Source organism: Petaurus breviceps, unplaced genomic scaffold (genome assembly GCF_028583685.1).
Source record: "Petaurus breviceps papuanus isolate PSGF00001 unplaced genomic scaffold, PetGlider_PUasm1.0 214, whole genome shotgun sequence".
NCBI lineage: Eukaryota > Metazoa > Chordata > Mammalia > Diprotodontia > Petauridae > Petaurus > Petaurus breviceps.
The window spans coordinates 10750726-10772277 of NW_027185863.1; the positions used below are offsets into that span (position 1 = coordinate 10750726).

At 35.8% G+C, this 21552-nt stretch overlaps 1 protein-coding gene across 2 annotated transcripts in view; it reads right to left on the reverse strand.

Moving 5' to 3' along the window:
• Window positions 1-1858: 1858 nt before the first annotated feature.
• Window positions 1859-21552, reverse strand: part of CUL4A (cullin 4A) — a 66780-nt gene continuing 47086 nt past the window's right edge. For both annotated transcript variants that reach the window (XM_069094084.1, XM_069094083.1), the window contains exons 11-20: window positions 19264-19456; window positions 17556-17660; window positions 17148-17258; window positions 16948-17033; window positions 16727-16834; window positions 14805-14918; window positions 13277-13382; window positions 9406-9578; window positions 6176-6328; window positions 1859-3328 (exon numbers count right to left, since the gene is read on the reverse strand). In XM_069094084.1, coding sequence (XP_068950185.1) covers window positions 3233-3328; window positions 6176-6328; window positions 9406-9578; window positions 13277-13382; window positions 14805-14918; window positions 16727-16834; window positions 16948-17033; window positions 17148-17258; window positions 17556-17660; window positions 19264-19456 — 1245 coding nt within the window. In that variant the 3' untranslated portion in view covers window positions 1859-3232. The remainder of the gene's footprint in view (window positions 3329-6175; window positions 6329-9405; window positions 9579-13276; window positions 13383-14804; window positions 14919-16726; window positions 16835-16947; window positions 17034-17147; window positions 17259-17555; window positions 17661-19263; window positions 19457-21552) is intronic.

Genomic DNA, 21552 nt, shown 5'->3' on the forward strand with positions numbered 1-21552 from the left:
ACTCATTGACAAGCTTAGGATCCCTCTTTCCCCCTAAAACCACCTTTCAATAATTCGGTCACGCACTCAGGCTTTTTGTCCTATATCCCTTCTCTTTCATGGCCCAAGTCCTGATTTCTGCTCCCCAGTTCCTTGACGTGGCTCTCTCAAAGGATGCTAATAATTACTTTTTGGAAGCACTACCATGAACATTCTGCCGACTCTGCCTCTAGAGTCCTTCCTCCTGGTTTGTGACAGTAATCTCACAATGCCCAATTGCTCCTTTCTCTGTTTTGCTGGTTCACCCTCTTCTTCTTGCTCTTTAAGTGTAGAGAGTAAGAGCTCCAAGTTTATGTTATTTCACTTATCAGTACTGCCTTGTAAGAGAATGCAGATATCATCCCAATTTTACAGATGAGGAAAGACTTCCATGGCCCCCTCAAGACTAATTCTCTTTGACAGTTATCAACTCACTCACTCACTCTTCAGTTACTGTTACTATGGGGAAAAGATGCTCTCAATTTCTGTAATGTTATTTTTTGAGTGCCACAAGTGAAAGCATAGAAATTAAGACATCACAGCAATGATACTAAAATTAATTTAAAATGTATTTTGAATGTTAGAAATGTATTTTTAAATCAGTCTAATGATGTTATAAAATGAAATAAGAATTTTACTGAAATTTTTACCTTCCTGGCATAGCCAAATTATATATTTATAATGTTCAGGTAGATGATTATTGAAAAATAAAATGACAACTTTTATATACAGAGCTTATTTGCATCATCTTTATTACATGACTTGATTAAACCTTTTTTTCAAAAATGCAAATGTTTGCATTTAGCACTAATCTAATTTTATTGGTGCTACATCCTGCTAAAAGGACTTGATAAAATATGAAACAAAAAACTGATCAGAACAGAAATGGGGAGAGGGAAAAGAGGAAAGGAGAAAGGATATATAATTTAAAGCTGAGATGATGATGTTTTTCAGGATTTGTTAGGAAAATTAGCTACTCCTTTATGTAGTAAGTAGCATTTTCAAGCATAGCATCTTTAAGTATGAAACACAACAATGTACCTCTCTACATAGAACAACTTTTCAAACATTGAGGGTGGTCCATGTACAATGAAATTTTTTTTTACTACAGAATAAAATAGTCCTTCCCATGAGAATTAAACTTTGTGGATTCCACTGTCACAGGTTATCTGCTGATCCATCTTATGGATAGGTTAAAAAAAAACACAACTGGAGGGCAGGATTTTTAAATGACACTGACAAACTTAGAAAAAGGAGAGCTGGAATTGGAACTAGTGCTTACATCTCAAAGATGGGGATTTACCAGTCATAGGAGAAAAAAGGGGTTATCTCTGGACACAGGAATAAAAATCCAACTAGCCAAAATAGAGTATTAAAATGCACTGACAAGTATTTGAGGTTGTAGGGAAGATAAAAAAAATTTCACAACATTGCCATCACTTTCCTTTCCTCAAGGCAGTGCACACATGATCACGGAGGAACGGACTGGTCTTATAGTCACTGATGGGTCAGCCCCTTTTCTGCAGGGCACTGTTCTACATCTACATGGAACTATGTAGTTTAGCCAAAAATTGTTTGCCTGGTGCTTGCATCAAGCATATAGATATGGCTAAAAAGTTATGAGAAATTTGTATTTCACATATCACAAAATTTTATTTCTGTAGTCTTTAGGCAAATTAAACTAATTTTATTCAAAATATAAGTCTACATTAAATTACAATATTAACAATTTCTAGACATAGTTCTTGAACTTAATATATATGCAGTAGAAATCTATTTGGCTTCTATATACTATATCCTGTAGAACCAAGAAAAGAAATAAAAGCAATGGAAATGATGATGCCTGAAGAAAGAAAGAGGACTTTAATACGAAAATTCATAAGATGTCACATTTTAAACAATGCATGTTTTAAAAGGGGGATTTAATTGTGCACAAAATCAAATTACATAAATTTAGTATTTTCTGAAAAGTATTGCTTAAACACTTATGTCATGATCAAAACTCCTTTGGTAGCTTTTAATCAAAATGAAACATGCTATTATGCAAATCCGGTAAAATATACAGAGGTACTGTACGTAAATGTTATCACAAAAAGTATCTTGCTCATAGTTACCATACTATATAGCTACATAACTTTCATTCTTTAATTCAAACCCACTTACATATATACAATATGAAACAAGATACCAACAAAATTCTTTTAGCCTCTCTAGACAAAATAACCTCTGCTTTCACAACATCAAGACTTTAAAAAGTCTCTGATAAACTTTTTTTTTACAGTGGTAAAGCACACAGTATGATTACTATCCTTGTGCATGACTGTAAAAACAGAACCAAGGTTTACTGTAGCAATACTATAATTACAGTAAATAAAATCAAATAGCAGTGACCCTAATGCAAAAAACTGGGTCCGCTAGACTCAATCTTAAAATGTCAAACAAAAGAGAACCAAAAAACACAAATCCCAAACATGAAGTTCACAAATGAATACCGCAGCTAAAATAAAGAATCTGATGGTTCACTATATTTAAACATAAGCATCCTCTTGGCACTTCAGAGATCTTACTTAGAAACCTGATTTATAAAAAACCAGTCTGCAAATGCAGCTTAAAACTACCTGAAAATAAATGAAACAGAAATAGATACTGGTATTCATGGTGCATAATTCAAAAGTCAGTGTATTTCAGCACTGAAATGTTTCTAAGTGTTCATCAATTAAGGTTTTTTGTTTTTGTAGATACCTAAGTAATCTTTGTAGCTAGAGAATGCAGCATTTAGGGTCTTTTTTTTTTTTTTTTAATGATGTGCATTCATGATCACACACAAATCCAAACCAAACTTTCGGTGTTTTGTCACAGAAAAAAAGTCCACAAGAGGAAATGTCTTTTAATTGGTATCTTCCTGTCCAACTTCAAAATTATTTTGTACAGAGCAGTAGAAACAATCTTAATGGTCTAATAGAACAAGAGGAAGATTGGGGGTGGGGGTAGGGAAGAAGAGATGTATGCCATCTTAAAATCACTAAGCCTTGTAAAGGATGATCCAAGAAACATTTCCTTTGCTTTTCATCCACAGCAGTGCATGCAGCTGATTGAACCATATGCATCAACCTGAAAATCTGCTGAAAGTAGGTCTGGAAACAGCATCGGTATGTTTCAGTGTCCTGAAGATACATTCTAGTGTTTTATGAAAAACAGTCTGTTGTCGTCTTCATTATGCAACATAGTGGTACTGATTAGGGTTGTCTTTGTCTCTTTCCATATAGTCTCTGTCTATTAGAGATTCAATTCTCTTTTTCAAATCTCCAGGCTATAAGAAAATATTATAGTGGTGTTAGATTTCCTAATATAGGAGATGATTAAAAAGGAGTAATGTATTTATATTTGTTCTTAGAATCTGGAAAAAACAATTAGTGAATTTATGAATTTTCCTGTGTTTGTATCATCAACTCCAAAGTTCATATCCTAAATTTTAGTTTGTCATGTTATAATTGGGTATTCTTATTTCCCTTCAAAGTTTTTCCAAAAGTGATGGTTGATGGTTACCTGATGTGAAATATAAAAATTGCTTAGTAGTTATTAATCAGTGCATAAACTGTTAGGCAAATTTTTTTTAAAAGGGAAAATTTGTTATTTCTCAAGCGTATTGGAGTCAACAAATGTAAATACTTCTTTCAACTATTGTACTACACATACTTACATTGCGTAACAGAATGAGCGTCCATAAAGAGCCAGCATGGGCTCATTAAGAACCTCTGTACCTTTCTGGATGGTTATTATTATACTGGTAGGACTGGGAAATGCTACAAAGAAAAGCCTTGAAAAATCCAGGTCCAAGAGCATGTTCTCTCAGTTTTCTTGTGGGCGAGAAATAAATAAATGATAGTAAAATGGACCTGGAAATGGCTGAGCAACTAGAACCAAGCAGTGCTATGAATGGATCAATGTCAATGAAGCTAGCTCTCTAGGAGAATGGAACAAAGATCAGTTCTGTTCAACATTTTTATCAATTACTTGGATGAAAATACAGATGGCATGCTTATCAAATTTGTAGATCAAAGGAAGCTGGGAGGAAGCACAAATATATACTGGAAAACAAGAGTCCCTAAAGGTCTTTTTGGCACACGAAAAATAAGGATAAAATCTAAGATGAAATGGAATAATCTTCTATGTGGGGCTGCAAATCTAAACTGATCTAAACAAATCTAAATTTACTAACATAAGTTATAGTGTCTAGAATGAGAGTGCTATGAAAATACTGAATTTATAGTGTCTAGAATGAGAGTGCTATGAAAATACTGAATTTACAACTTTTTGAAAATAAAACAAGGCATGTAGGTGTTTCTATAAGTCCAAGAAGCTATTTTATTATATCATGTGAATATAAAACGTTTGTATTTGTTAATAATATTTAGTCTATTGCCTTAATACCTCATGTGGGGGATGAGAGTGAGTTCTTTAAGTCTAAGAAATCAGAGTATGGGTTCCTGGTAGGTCCTACACCAAATTAAAAAAATTTAAAAATAAGAGACTGGTTAAATTTGGTGACAATGTGATTTGTTTTTTTGTCAGAGCAATTCATAAAAATCACCTGTAAAGGGTCTGAAATATGTTTTAGAGGAAGAAACATTCACATGTTGTTCAAATAATGAGTTCTTGAAAGTATGATAGGTGTACAAGATATCTGATTGCCATATAGCAGATATACAATGTTTATGACAGAGAAGTTCATATAAGTAGACATCAGAAACCACCTCTGGTTCTCTACCAGACCCTAACTCTTACTGATATGTTGTCAGATGTAGCAATGGAAAGCTCATGTTTGAAAGCAGGGATCAGTGGGGTAAACAATAAGCAAACATTACCTTCCTTAGACTAAAAGCTATTTCATACACACAGGCATCGTTTTTGCTGTTGTGAGGTGCAATTCAAATTAAAAAGCACAGAAGAATTCCTAATAACTTTTTGCTATCTGTATTCTCAAACAATAGATAAAAATAAATGTTTCCATGTTAAAAAGGCCATTCTTGTCATCAAGTTAAAGGATTCCAATTTTATAAAACACTTCTTCCACAAAAGTATTAGAATCATTTGGAAAGGGAGATATGAGAGACATGAGATGGATGGGAAGAAGAAAACATAGGAAGGAGAGAATAATAGAGATATTAGAAAAAAAGAACAGATTTAGTACTAAAGGAAATATTTTCAGAAGGATGCTAAATTTTCTCTATCTTGGTTTAATCTGCACATCCTTGAACAGCACATCACTGAAAATTTTTGTTGTCAACAAGTATGGCTGCTTAAAAGAGGTTGAATAAGACCACATCTACTAAGTAATTCAGCTTTTTTCCACCTGGAATGAGTTAGATACAACACCATAAATTCTGACATTACTTGCTATATAATTATGGATTATTAGCTACTTGTTGAAATCAAAGAGCAGCCAAATGTTTTACTCAGTAGATATCAAAACTGAGGTCTACTAGTGTTGTAAAAGAGTTAAGGCTGATAAATACATTTAGAATTTACTTGTGATGCTTTCTTTACTTTGCAGTTGATTGTGCAGCAAATCTGAAGGTAAACAGAATTAAGCAGAGACTAATATTGCTGTGTCACTTTATCTTCCTCACCTATAATCATTTCTGGTTTTCTGTTATCCTCTGAATTCCTTCCCAAGTTCTATAGAAAATGTTCTAGAAGGTACTAACTAATGTAAAATGGAAAAATTTTCAACAATAAATTGTGAAAATCCTTTCTGTCCATGTTACTTTTGTTACTTTTAAAAATAACTACATGAAAAGGCTGCAGTGTACACATACCGAGGAAAAGTCCATGCAGAAGACTACACTGTATTCATCTCCTCCTTGTTTGAAAATATCAGCAGACTCACTGTTAGAGACTGGAATTTTAACATTATTTTTGGCTATGAAAAAAACATTATTTAAAGAAATTTGGACTAAATGTCCTACTATTACTTCCCGATATATTTCTATGCTCAGTTCAAAAGAAGATGTTAATTTTTGTGACACATGCTTAGTTTTGATATGTGTGAAATGAGATTATGAATCCCGTGATAGTTAGATGAACAAAGGTCAGTTAATAAAATATAATTTAGTGCTGTACTACAAGTGTAATTCAATTGGGATGTTATATTTACCTTTACTGGAAATTTCAGCTGATTATACAATTCAGAAACTAGAAGATTGTGACCAAGGGTCTTCCTCATCTTCATTATTCGTACAATAGCGGCGTCAATCTGATACTGCCTATCCTGAAACACTCGTTCAGTAGTGCTAACTTGTTCTTCGACCTAAAGTTTAATAATAATAATATAATAATAATGAAATACGGGAAACTTTTCAACATTAGCTCCTTAACACCCTTGAATTTTAGAGAAAAAAATTCTACACGGCAGGTCAAATCACACATCAGACAGATTATTTTGTTCTGTATTTTAAGATTTTTAATGAAACCAATTTTTAATTCATTAAGTAATAATCATATAACTTATATTATTAGTTATATGCCTACTATATGTCAGGCACTTTACAAATATTCTCTCATTTGAACTTCACAACCCTGGGTGCTATTATCCCCTCCATTTTACAGTTTCAGACAGAAGTTAAGCGACTTACCCAGGATCACACAAGTTAAGTGTGTGAAACTGAATTAAAACTCAATTCTTCCCCATTCCAGGTCCAGTTACCCTATTTAATGTGCTAAAAAATATGCTACCTAGCTGCCTCTGTATATCTTAAAATAAGAGCAATTGAAGTCTTTTAAATAATTTTTTTCTCACACTAGAGAAAAAATACCGAAATCAATAGATTAAATGCTTACTATGGAAAAGAACTAGTAATAATGGACATTCATAGAACACTCTAGATTAAGGAAGTAGTTCATATATGTTATCTTATATACATGTGTTTACATATGCATATTTTGCATATATTATTTTACATATATTTTAAATTTCATTATTACAACAAACCCTGTCTTCACAGGGTTCCCATTTAACAAATGAGGAAATCAAGGCTCGGGAAGGCTAAGACTGATGTGACCCAAGGTCTTCCTGACTCTAAATCTAGCACTCTGAATTGCTGCCTCTCACCTAAGTAGATTAGAACTATCAATCTGAACATATGCCAACTGGATATGTAAGATGGACAGATAAGAACTGGGAGGGTGGGGTTAATGTAGGAGTGTGGTACACTGGAAAAGAGTGCAGGATTTGAAGTTACAGCACTTACCACTTCCAGTATCGTGTTGGGTAAATCATTTCCCCCTCCTCTGGGTTTCCTCATATAAAAATGAGGGTGTTGGACCAGATGAGGTCGAAGGTTCCTTCTAGCTTTTAGTTTACAGCCCTATGTCTATGGACACATGGATATGTAAACCTAACTGTGCTTGTGAAGGTATGAAAGAACATTTCAATCAAGGCACTCTGAGGGACAAAGGATTTCAACACTATACTTGAGTAAATGATGTAATAAAGGTCAAATTCTACTAAAGCAGATCAAAGATACCCAAATAGTTTTATTTTGTTGGCTTTTCTTTGCATTGAGTATAACTCATTATATCTTATAATCAAGGTATATAACATATTCAATAGAAAGTATCTTGCTTTACTATACTACCATTTTCACAGGTTTGTAGATTCAGATCTGGTAAGGGCTATAGAGATAATTTAACTTAGCTTTCTTTTTATAGATGAGGAAAACAGGTTTGGAAAGGTTAAAGTGACCTGTCAGATATCACACAGGCATTAAGTAACACATAGGGGTAGGATTTGGATATAGGTACTTGGAATCCAAATCCTGTGCTTTTTATATTGTAATTTTACCATTTAGAATTATTTCCTATATGAATATAGGATTATTTCATGCATATAAAAAAATATATACCCCCCCACACATTTATATATATATATATGTGTGTATGTATGTTATCTATCTGCTTCCCTGAATGTATACTACTTAAAACTATTTATACTGAGCTATCCATCCCTCTATATTCCATGTTAATATATAAAAAGTCTGCTTAGACCCTACTTTTCATAATTTTTTTTCTCATATTTGTCTGTTATGAAAGTTATGAAAAAATGAAGCCTAAGGGTGAGCCTGGAAACCCACACCTAAGGAAATTGCCTGGACCCTACTTCCTGAAGAACCCCCAACTTGGAAATGACCTTGGTTTGTGCTTGGGCCCCTCAGATCACTAAAGAAGTGAGGGCAAACCCCTCTAATCAGAATGCTGTGGTATAAGAACAGATGGGCAGAAATGTCCCAATCAGTCTAGGTGCCTAAACTAAGGAGGCTGGGGAGGAAATTAGAGCTAAATTAGGATACTGACAGGGCTGAGCTCAGGAACAGCAAATCCTACAATGGAGAATAAAGTAAGGGTCTCCAAGGAATGGAGGAGATTTTCTACCACTGATCCACAGGAACGAGGCCTCAAGTTTTTGAACAGAAGGAGAAGGGTCCAAATTGTAACTAAAGGAGAAAGGAATGAATCAGTTTTTGTTTATTCTGGCTTCGGGGCCAACTGGGAAAGCCTCTTTGAGGCCGTTCATCATCTGCTTGAAATCGTCAGAGTTTAGAGCAAAGCTTATAAAGGAGCAGGAGTTGGCAATCTAGACCAATTCAATCTGAACCAAGCCTGACACACAATGAAGATTATTTCCAGCAAGTGGTTAGTGCTACAGCACCCTCCTGGGCCCCTGGAGGGGAAGAGGGATGGTAGTGGACGTGTGTTTTGTGGACATGGCTGAACTAGGAGAAAGATGGGGTCTAGCTCATACTTTTCAATGGTGTAGTAAATAGGCTGTTTCAAATTTATTACTGATATAAATAGCAATACCAGGAATTTTGGCAAACTTCTTAAAATTTCCCTTTGTTGTTCATTTCCTAGGGTTATCCTGACTTCTACAAAGTAAGGTTATAGTGGCAACAAAAAACAAAGGTTGACTTATTTTACCACATCTCTTCCTTTTATTAGGCCTCACTCAAACTGACATTTATCATTAATAGTTACATAATAATGACAAAAGTAATTTTTAATTATTACTGGGGCTGTGTATGTTTGTATGTGATAATGTACTACTGATTATCTCCTTATGTATGAGCTGTTCATCTTCAACAACGTGAATTACATTATTGACTAAGTTTATATCAGTTTCTTATAAATTATGGATAGCAAATTTTTATCAGTTATAATGAACATTAAAATCCATTTTGGAAAATTCGAATGAAGTCAGAATATAGTATACTTTAGCATATACTTTTGACCTGTACTAAAACAAGGAAATTTGACCACAAAATAAATGAACTGACTCCTTAATAAGTACATCATAAAGATATAAAAATAAATACAGAAAGTAATACATACAGTTTCTTTCATCTGGATTTGGTTTATCTTTATTCTAAACAATTTGTGCTTGAAATCTCCATTAAAGATGAATTTGTCTCCATCATCTACATCCTTGCCTTTTGGACTTTTAATCAGTACTCGTGCTTTACCACAAGCCAAAGACTGTAAGGTTCTTCGCAATTCACTATCCTCTGTATGTAAGAAAAAAGGTGGTTATAACCTGAAATTTAATTGAATAACATTTATAATTATTTAATGTCATTCTGATAACTATTAAAGAATCACCATTTTATATAAAAGAGGATGACCTGGTTTACATATCAAATTTTATTATATACCTACTATGTACCGGAGAAGTCTTAAAGAGAGGAGTTCATTAAGAACTGGAGGGAAGGAGGGAGGCAGACATTGCAAAGGCATGGGGGGCAGGAGTTGGAGTGCCATGATGAGTGAGGAACAGTGAGAAGGCCAGTTGTCTGGATCATAGAGTACAGGAAGGGAAGTAGGTATAATGAAGCTGGAGAGAAAGGGTGGGGCCAAGTTATTAATGGCTTTAAAAGCCAAACAGAAGAATTTGATCTAGAGGAAATAGGGTGTCACTAGAGTTTACTGAGCAGGGGAAGGATAAGTCAGATACATGTTGTAGGAAAACCAGTTTGGCAACTGTAAGACTTGAAGCAGGGATACTGATTAGAAGTCATACAGTGCTCTAGACGCGAAGGAATGCAAGCCTACACCAAGTTACTAATTGTATGAAGAGAGGACAGAGAGGAGTGATTCAGGGAAAGGAAAATGGCTTGATTTCGAAACTGAACCATTATGTGAGGTGAGGGAAAGGGAGATATTGGGAATAATTCAAAAGTCATGAACCTGGGAGACTTAGGATTTCAGAGGCAAAGAAGAGCTGTACTTGGGACATGGTAAGTTTGAGTTATCTCCCAGACAGTAAGTTTGAAATGTCTATTAGGCAGCTGATCATGTGGGACTGAAGCACAGGGGAGAGGCCAGGGTGTCATCACTATGCATCTCGCGCTCTCTGTCGGTCTCTTTATAGATCTGTGATTCATCTATATAGAGCTTATCTATGAGACAGGTAAAAGTGGTAGGTAAAGTGGTGAGGTAGGTAAAATCCCATTTTATAGATGAGGAAACTGAGGCTGAGGGAGATTAAGTGACTTGCCCAGGGGTCATACAGGTAGGGTCGTGGGGACCACTCGGTTAAGAGTTCTGTTACGAGAGAGTCTAAGAAGGTAGTAAGACCGATAGGAGGCAGCCAAGGAGAATAATGAAACTCCCTATTAGTGTGTTCAGGAGAAGAATGTGTCAAGGATAAGAAGTGAGAAAAGACCATCAGATTTGGCAATTAAGAAATCACCGCTAACTTTTGAAAAGAGCAGTTTCAACTGAAGGACAAGCCAGAAGCCAGGGTGCAAGGGAACAAAGAGCAAGTAAGAGGAAGCAGAAGCAATGAGCAGTCAGGTCTTCCTAGGGAGCAGAGAGAGGGTCACAGCCCGAGGAAGCTCTAGGGTCCAGTGTAAGCTCTTAACCCTATGACACACAGCACTCCTGTGCTCGCACACACACGTTCGATACGACAACTCACCACTGTTCTTGCTGCTGCTCCCTTCTGCTCTTTCCCGGGTGTTTGCCTTTTCTTGGCCTCCTCACTACTTTCCCACTATTCCCAACAACTACCCGCATCCACAAGTAAAAATTGTGACAATTACACTGAGACAAACTTCAGCGATGTCTGAAATCCTCCATTTTACTCTGCACCTACAGCCTATCACTTGTGTGCCAAGCAGTGGAAAACACACTTCATTACTGAACTTGTGGAGTCATGACTGTTCACCAGACTGGTCAGCAGAGTCCTGAAGTCAATCAAGGTGCTCACGCCTGACACTGATCGTGTAAACTGTGTTTTGTTGCTGTTGTTCAGTCGTGTCCAGGTCTTCACGACCCTCCTGGCCCAGAGCATGCCAAGCCTTTCCGTCCTTCACTCTCTCTCAAAGTCTCCAAGCTTATATTTGTGGCTTTCATGAGATCTATCCATCTCATCCCTTTTCCTTTTGCCTTCAATCTTTTCCAACATTAGAGTCTTTTCCAATGAGTTATGTTTTCTCATTATGTGGCTCAAGTAGTTTAGCTTCAATATTTGACTTTTCAGTGAAGAGTCTGTATTAATTCCTTTAAGTATTGACTGATTTGATCTCCTTATTGTCCAAGGGACTCTTAAAAAAGGCATCTCCAGTACCATAATTACAAAGTGTTGATTCTGCCATGCTCAGCTTTTTTATAGTCCAACTCTCAGTCTTTCATATTGCTATTGGGAAAGCCATAGCTTTGACAATATGGACCTTTGTCAAGTAAGATGATGTCTCTGCTCTTTTTTAGTACACTGTCCACATTTGCCATAGCTTTCATTGAGAAGACCAAGCATCTTTTTTTTTTTTTAAAGCAATTGGGGTTAAGTAACTTGCTCAAGGTTAAACAGCCAGGTGTTTCTGGGTGTGGTGCTGAGTGTTTGAGCCTGGGATTCAATCCCAGGTCATCCTGACTCTGGGGCCAGGGCTCTGACTCGCTGAGCCGCCTGGCCGCCCCTGACCAAGCATCTTTTAACTGTTCTTTTGGTTCTGCTCAATTCACCATATTCCTGGGGGAGGTTTTTCAAGAGTAAAGGAGACTTAGACATACCTGAAGGGAGTAACCAAGCTTAAAGATTACAAAAAAGAGAGAATGGATGACTGAGGGGGAAATCTGCTGGAGAAAAGGGAACAGAATCAGGGATGCATCTAGAAGGGTTAGCTTTGGCAAAGAGAGCCATCTCATGAAATGGGGAAAAGAGAAAGTGGGGGGTGATGTTTAGGTTTTGACATTAAGATAGAAAGCTTATTTCAAAAAACTTTAATTTTCTCAGTAAAGCTGAAGGTATACTCTTCAGTGGATGGGAGATGTATAGGAGAACAGGCTTGAGAAGATAAGAGAATTTGGAATAGCTTCTATGAAAAGTAACAAATACACTAACTAGGGTAATAAAAGCATTTTTTTCTGCAGAGAGAGTCCAAATGAAGTTAAATAACACTTCAGTCATGAACCTAATCAGCAAAATTGCCTGACTTCCTCAAGCTCCATTCTGATGCATCTGAGTAGGAGTAAAGAAAAACGGATGATAGGAGCAATCCAAAGCTGGATTTTAGCGAGAGTTAAGCAGCAATAGGGTAAGTGATGAGTATATGAGAGCAGAGAAGAGGGTGATGGTGACTTGGTTAACTAGAGGGTCAATACTGGGAAGGGAGCAAAGAGAAGTCATAGAAGAACAGTAAGTACTCAGAGGGTGGAGGGATAGGGAAGAGATGGAATGTTAGGAGAGTACAGTCAAACAGAATATTCTCAGACTTTCTGATCAAACAAGTGGGTAACGACGAGGGCCAGGGTGTGCCTATTCCTGAGGAGCTAACAGAGAATGCAGTTTCACTTGAGGAGACAGAAGAGTTGAGAGTTCAGGGAGTTGGACGATGTTGCTGTTTGTGCTTTGTTCTCTAAGAGGACCATGACATCAGGAAGGTGATGCCATGACTAGAGTAAGTGAGGAAGGGCTGTGTAAAGTCACCTGCCTCACTTTCTCCTGCAGAGCATCTGGGCCCAGTGGCTGGATATAGATCAGGATGACTAGAAATGGCTCCTAAGGGAGTCTGAGGTAGTATCACCATGAAAGATCAATCCCACAGCATCAAGGCAGGAGTTTAAGGAGGAGAGAAAGTGAAATAGGTACTGAATTCCTCAAGAAAATAGGGTAGAATAACACAAAATCTAGAACAGCATCAGAAGCAAATAAATGGTTTGAAGATGGTGTCTGGATACTGTGAATACACAAAATCGTTTTCCCTACCTACACCAGTAGCCATTTTTATTTCTTCAAAACTGAATTCATCTCCTTCATTAAACATGAGGAGCACTAATGTCTGGAAGAGTGACACCTGAAACTCCTTCTTTCCCTAAGGAATTAAAAAAGGCAAATAAATTAATATTTATTTACGAAACAGTACACCCCTCCACCCCCATGCTAATCTCTTGTCTTCATCCTACTGAGTTCCTTTTAAAGTCAATGGGCATTTTCTTCAAGTTAACCAATAGGATTTAAAAAGGAATAAATGACAAAATAAATAACAAGAGAGGAGGGGGCACCTTAGGGCTAGACAGTTCAGAGTTAAGAAAAACTTGAATTCAAGTAGCAACCTCTCAGTGCCTAAATTCCCAGATCCTTTAACACCTCTAATACCATGCTAGAAATCGAAGCCTGTCTACACTGTTAAGAGGAAATTCCTTGTTAGGAGGTCCCTGATTAAATCACAGGTTTGGTCATAAAAAAAAAAGGGGGGGGAAGGTGGGGGTGAAGAGAAGGGAGAACCAAAGTTATGAAGGAAGAAAAAAGACTTATATTTTTATTAAAAATTTCCATTTAGGGTATGAATTAGCCGCTGGCTGTGTCACTATAGGTGGAAAGAATCCCCACATCAATGGAACCAAAGGTTCCTTACTATTTTCCCAGAGGCTGCTATTGAACGGCCTGAGACTCTAAGCCCAGGCTCCCCATGTAGTCTGATGTACACCACTAAGTACAAGCTCAGTTTGGTTCCATGTGTTTACTTCAACTCTTTTTTCCCTACTAAGAAAAAAAATCTCCTAGAAATTAATCAATTTTGGGGGCAATAAATCTTTACCAAATAAAATAGGTGAAATCATCTGTGCTAGTTTTGATTCAAAATTAAGTTTATCATGCCTACTTAGAGAGAAAATGAATTTGTGTAAAAACAATGTACCAGAAGCATATTACAAAACAGAAGATAAAGAGTTTACTGGGCATAAGCACACAAAAGCATCTCTTTAAAAATTAAATTGTTATTAAAGCTCATGCCATTATTTTGATGTTTAAAATTTATAGCAGATTTTCATTAAAATAAACCAGAAAATAATTGTTCTTGCCTTTTCTAATATAGAACAATGAAGATGGAACAAAATGTAATTGAGAAACATTGTGGTTATTTAATACCTTAGGAAACATGACATAAGTTTAAATTTTAATTGCAAGTATTATATTACAGCACTAAGTTTTAATTTATTAGAAACCAATTTATTTTTAAAGACAAGGTATATGTAGGGATACCCCTTTCTTTGGTAATTTCTTAATTGCTAAAGTTGCCCAAGGTAAAGAATATAGTCTCCTGTATAGGATTAAGTGTCACTACCTAATGATTTCCTTTTCTTATGTCCTAGAGTAAAATCACCATTTTATTTCATACTGATATTTCCCATCGGGGAGGAGGCAAACCTTATTTGTTAAAAATTTTTAGAAATTCTGATAAAATGATTATGTTTATGAAACAAACAGCAAGTGAATAGATGCTCAATTAACATACTTCTTTGAATTCTGCTTTCAAAACAGCATGTCCCAAAGTGGTCTGCCACTGAAGCTTTCGACCACTGTGTTTTCCAAGATAAAATGTCTTAAATACTTCTTGAAGTTTAACCATCTGTCAATATAAAAGGAAAAAATTTACTTAGGCAAAATTTTATTTACCTAAAAACCAGAATACTGTACTAGATGAAATCTCTGAGTTCTCCATAGTCTAGATTTACATGAAAAAGCAAACAGTTCAGATTTACTTAAAAAGAATAACTGATAGTAGCTTAGTCCTCTTCACATAGCTTTTATGAAAATTATTTTTTAACTTAGATGAAATGAATTTTTTTTTCTTTCCTGTTTCATGGTATGACATGTCAGAAGCATTATTGGCTAATTTATGTCACCATTTTTGAAAGTTACAATTCATGGTTCAGTCGTTTTCTAATTGGAAAACTATATGCTATAAAACAGATAACCAAAGGATTAATCTATTTAAACTTGTTTAAAGAACCTTTTGCTAGAATCCTTGCTATTTGGCAAACACTGCATAAAATCAGAGAGGTTCTGTTACCCTAGATACAGCAGAGTGGTGCTAACACCTCTCAGCAATTGTACAAAAGATATTCTGAATCGATTTAAAGTGAACTGACATTTCCAAGGTGTTACTACCAGTATAAACAGCCCAACGCTTTAGAATACTTATGATTTCCCAACATCCTCTGGATTTAATTTAAAATTTTTAATAATAATGATTATCAATTACCCTGAATTATCCATATTTGACCCCATCACAGTCAGTATGCTAATAAAGTTAAAGATGAAGTGTCCAATGAATAATTATTTCTGCTTTCACCCCAATTTGTTTCTTTGTTTTCTGCAGGGCAACTGGGGTTAAGCGAGTTGCCCAAGGTCACATGGCTACTAAGTGTTAAGTGTCTGAGGCCGGATTTGAACGCCCCCTCCCCCCCAATTTGTTTAAATAACATGGATAGAGTTTTAGGCCTGGAATCAAGAAAACTCATTTTCCTGAGTTCAAATCTAGCATCAGACACTTACTAGCTGTGTGACCCTGGGCAAGTCACTTAACCCTGTTTGACTTAGTTTCTTCATCTGTAAAATGAGCTGAGAGGGAAATGGCCAACCACTCCAGTATCTCTGCCAAAAACCCCCAAAGGAGTCACAAAGAGTCAGACACAGCTGAAATGACTGAACAACAACAAAAGCATTTGTTCAATATCTATTCAGTTTGTGGGCTTATCAGACTCTATAAATGTCTAACTTAAATTTAAGCTCTCTGAAACAGCAGTAGATATACTTGTTTAAGGCAACTCTGGAATAGTGCCCAGATCTACAGGCTGGTGATATTTACATAAATGTCAGTAATAACAATAATAGTTATCATTTATGTAGTGTATTAAGATTTGAAAAGTACTTTCCAATACTATCTTATTTTATCTTCACAACAACTCTAGGAAGTAATGCTATTATCATCACCATTTTATACAGATGAGGAATTTGAGGACAGAAGGTCCCAAGTGCCTAGGATAGCGCCTGAGGCTAGACTGCAGCTTAGGTCTTGTTCAGCATTCTATTCACTGCATTATCTGTGATAATGACAGTGTTCAATTCTTGTCTTTACAATCATCAGGTTAAGAGAAAGTCATATGAAGTGTCATAAACCCACAAAAGAAATGGAATTTGGTAGAAAGAGAAAGCAATTATTCTCAAATTGCCCAAGATGACTTTTTACCAATATTACAACTCCTAATGGCTTGATTCAATAGGCAAATAATATAACATGGATGAATTATTGCTACAATAGTATCGCTCTAACAGTATATGTCTGTACAGAGTTTACGCTAAGATGACAGCTCTCAGACACAACTCTGCTTCCTTCGATGTACCATAAATAATACTGCTTTATAGAGCACTTACCTCTGGAGTTAAATGCACTTCCATGGGTGTGTATGTTGGCCAGTATCCCATAGTGAGTATATTTACTGTCAGGTCTATACTACCTGGGTCACTTTGATTCTGCATGTACTAAAAACAAAGACATTCATTATTATTTAAAAAAACTTAATTTTTCCATAACTCAAACACAGACAATACATTTTAAAACTCATCTGCCCATCTTCTTAGTCAACAAAACGTACCTGTTTAAACTGAATCATAATGTCTTTGGAGAGTTCCATATCCTTGAACATCCCCTCCAACTTGCTGGTGAAAGCAGCACCACATTCTATCTCAAAAGCAAAAGGGTTGTAAGAAATATAAAAGGAGTAAAAATAAGTCATTGTGAAAAATCTCCAAGAATAAAGATGGGAAAGAATATCTCATTGTTGCAATTGCTCACCATGTTTTAGTTTCGACAACATAGACTTTTCAGCATCAACAGAAGCACTTTTTCCAACAAGGAGTCTTTTCGCCAAATCTTTCTTATAAAATGCCTCAAAAACATCTTTACCTATTTATGGGTCAAAATAAGAATAAAATTACATTATGAATATGCAAAGCTATTTTTTAACTTAAAGATCCCTGAGTAGTAGTATTTATTTAGGAATAAAACCTTTTTTAGGACATTTAAATGACTATAGTTTCCTTCCCCATTTTCTTATTAAAATTTACATGTGATTGACCTTGTTAGCTCAATAAAATAATACAAATAAAAACCAGGCCCAAATAAAGGAATTTTAATCCATCCAACACTATTAACATTTCTGAAAATACAATTTTGTCCAATGTGTAAGAAGTTATTTCTTACCATGAATAAACCTGAATATTATCATAATTTTGTCAAGAATTCGTTCTAGCTCTTCATCTGTTGCTTCTTTATTACCAGCTCTTAGCTTGGAATCAACGTGTTTTGCTAAAATAGCAAAATAATTGAAAATTATTTTTATATATGCATTTAAAATGTAAAATCAGAAAAACATAATTAGATCAAATACCATTCTGAAACAGTTTAGTGACTCAGCACTTTGATTTCATTGGTATAGGGAACTAACTTCCTGTGAGGAATGAATCTCCCTGCACCAATGTAGAGTCAACTCTTCTGCAACTAATAGTTTGAGAGAGGATCACTAAGGTTCTAGGGATTGAACAGGATCCCAGAGTATCAGAGGTGATTTCTGAACTGTTTTCCTGACTTCTCTATACATTACGTTATGCTGGCCAAGCAATACTAATATACTGCGAAATGGAAGGTATTTTCATATTTTATAATATATATCTTTTTCGCTTGGTTGTTAAGATGTTAGTAATATTTTCAAAGAAAGGTTTGAATGCAGTGGGCTAAATAAGTAATCATATGCGGGCATATCATGAGATATTAATAATGACAATGAAATATTGGATTTTCAGATATTTTCTCTAATTTAAGACTTCCTCTCTCTACCACGGAAAAAGGGCTTTGAGTCTTGGGCTGGGGAAATTAAACAGAAGCTGCCTCGTCTGGTACGTGTGCATGTAAAGGTTTTACACATAAGAGATCTTCATTCTGAAGATAATGCAGACAAACTATGAAGAGCAATCTCAGAGAGGAACAATAAGTATAAAACCCAGAGGAATCCTTAGTTACAGAAATTAACGATGGTGGAGTACAAAATATGCCAAATAATTTTCCTGAATGATACACAAATTTAACAAAATATTTTATAAAGCAGAGATTCTAAATTTGCTTTAATTTTAAATTATTCCTCTCAATTCAACAAATATTTATTAAATACTACCAATGTTCAAGGTATTGTACTCTCAAAAGTATGTGCCTTCTTATTTATTAGTAGAGTGATTCTCCCTGAAAAGTAGAGCTGTGCTAGATTAAAAAAAAAAGGAAAAAAGTCAGCTCTCCTCCCTCATTGTATAAACATTCAAGGGTACCTTTAAACCATCCAGTGGATAATCTTGTTAGTCTGGGAAATCTCATCTAATTTAAGCCCTCTGCAGACTAAGAGAACCTAAGTGCCCCAGAAGACAGAGATGGCGTAGGCCTCAGACATTATACACCGAGTCTCATAGTTGTACTCATATCTAAAGTGTGGGTAATGACATGTAACATGCCATCTCAATTAAATTAACCTAATCATTTCCTCCAGTTGGTAGGATGGGAAATTATATACATTCTGGCACATTCAGTCTTCATAAACAGCAGCTCTCAAGTTATTACAACTCATACAAATTAAGAAATATTTTGTATCCAAGTTAGTCTTAAATGGGCAACATTTATTCATCATTCCATAATGGAATATCTATTTTTATGTGTTTAGTGAGTTACTTCACAGTGGTTTTCTTTAAAAATCCAAGTCTGAATGACAATAAGGGCATGACAAAATTTTCTCCAGAAAGAATTTTTTTTGGTAGAATAAATCTTATATTTTATAGTCACATTTCAACCAATCTGTCTTTTGCCTAAATTTTCTTTTTTTTTTTTTTAAACATTTAAAAGATGCTTTGTGGAAATTTTTTTTTCTTACCTATTAGTTCTGCGGGTTTATTTGGTCGCTTGTTGATAAATGTTTCAAAGGATTCTTTCATCAAATTAATGAATTTTTCATTTTTCTGAAAACAAACTTCTATGATGTGGTCCACTTTATCCTTAAAATCTAGTAGCTCCTGCACCATATCTTTGTCCTTTTCAGGATTAACTACAATTGTTGTTCCAAAAGTCTGTAAGAACAAATGAATACCAAATCATACATGGCATCTAAAATTATTTTCTTATGCTTATATCAAACATACAATTTAAGATAGAGGTTTAGAAATGTATTTTTAATAACCTTAAGTTAATTTTATATTGAAACCACTTTCCAAATTCAGTGCTTAAGAGCTAGGTCTAAAGTTAACTTTAAAATGCTGAAAAATTTTGCAGTCTATTAGCACTTATTAAAATAAACTTAAAGAAAAAAGATACGCTTAACCAAACTAAACCATTCTTATTGTCATGAAAATAAGGCCAAGTTCATGGTTCAATTTCTTAGGGAACTTTCACACTATAAAAGTTAACTATTTTGGTAAATGTTTTTGAACAGGTTTCTTATTAGTCAGTTGGGAGCAGTGGCACACAATGTGAAGTGTTGGCTGGGGAAAACTGAAACTGGGAACCCTTAGCCACAGCAAAGACTGGCTGTCTACCCCAGCCACAATATGGTGAGTCCCTGGTAAGAGATAACCTTAGGATGCCAAAAGAATAAACTGGTCTAGGATGGAAACAGAAGTCAAAACTTCCCTTTAAGGAGTGGCTAGGTGGCACAGTGAATAGAGCACCTGCCCTGGAGTTAGGAGGACCCAGTTTAAATCAAACACTTAACACTTACTAGCCATGTGACCTTGGGCAAGTCACTTAACTCCAACTGCCCTGCATTCCCCCCTCTTAAAAAAAAGCAAAACAAACAAAAAACAACTTTCCTTCAAGTCAATATTGAGAATGGGGCTATCACTGGCCACTGTACTTCCTGACTAGGAGAGGGAAGGAAAGAAAGAAGGAAGAAAACTATTCCTATTTTTTAACTATTTGGCAACTGAGAAAAGGCTTTTAATCTTATTTATGTGTTAATTTATTGGAATTTTGTATATAAGACCGCCTTCAGAGTTATTTACAACAAAGATCCCCCCCCCCCTTATCTAGTCCTTCTTTTGCTTCTAGTTGCATTAGTTACTATATGTCGGTCACTTTGCACAAAGGCATAAGACGACCTTAAGTTTTAGAAGTGGAATTTTACAAAGTCATATGTCTTAAAAAAACAAAACCAGTTTAAAGTTACAAAGAACAGTCTTTATTTGCAGCATGGGCACAACCTCTAATTCTTTTAATCATGTGTGCTTATACAATGGTTATTAATTTTCAATATCATCTTAAGTTATGATAGCAGTATATGTAAGAAAACTAAGAATTCAAATCCATCACAACTGTACACTCATTAACATCAACTCTGAAGATTAAGACATGGAGCTAATACTGGAGCAAATACTAAAAATAATTCTGAAGACTAAGAGAAGGAGCTAAGATAGTACAGTAGCAGGAAGCAAGTATGGTGAGCTTCCCCTCAAAACTTCTGCAAACAGATCTGGGGAATATGGTCTATCCAGAAGCAGGCTGCACATGCAGCATTCCAGCTTTAGTAGGTCCCAGTCTCAAAAAGCAGGTCCTGTAAACAAACAGGTGTTAACTTGCAGCTTTGCTACCTATACCCCATTTCCAGGTCATAAAGTCAGGGTACAATCAGATGAGGTCCGGAGCCTAGGGTATTGTTTCTAGAGAGGTCCCAGGTAGTGTACTGAAAGACAAGCAAGTTCAGAAACAAGCATGAGCAGAGTGGGGTGAATGGGGTCCCATTTCCAGCTTCTAGCTAGGTGTGAAGCCTGCAGAAGAAAAACCAGAGAAGGAATCCCAGACCAAAGAGGAGCCTAAAGTTCTGTTTCACCAAACCAACACAGCCTCCAGCTGGCTGATCATGGCCAAGTCTAGCAGCAGTCCACTGTTGCCCAGACCTATCCCCAGGTCAGGAGCTTAGAGGGCTCAAATAAGGTAGGAAGCAATCAGATTCTGCCCTGGAACAGACCCCCTTTGAGATCAATCATAGTTTGCAGGTCCCCAACCTGAGCTGTCCTTGAAATACTAGATTAACACAGCACTAAATAACCCCACAAAACAGCTGCAAAACCCATCCAGACCTCCATTCCAAAAGTATGCAGAGCCCAGACCTAACATCAAATCCAAAGTCAGGAAGTCATTTGGATGAATGAGCGTACAACAAAAGAACCCC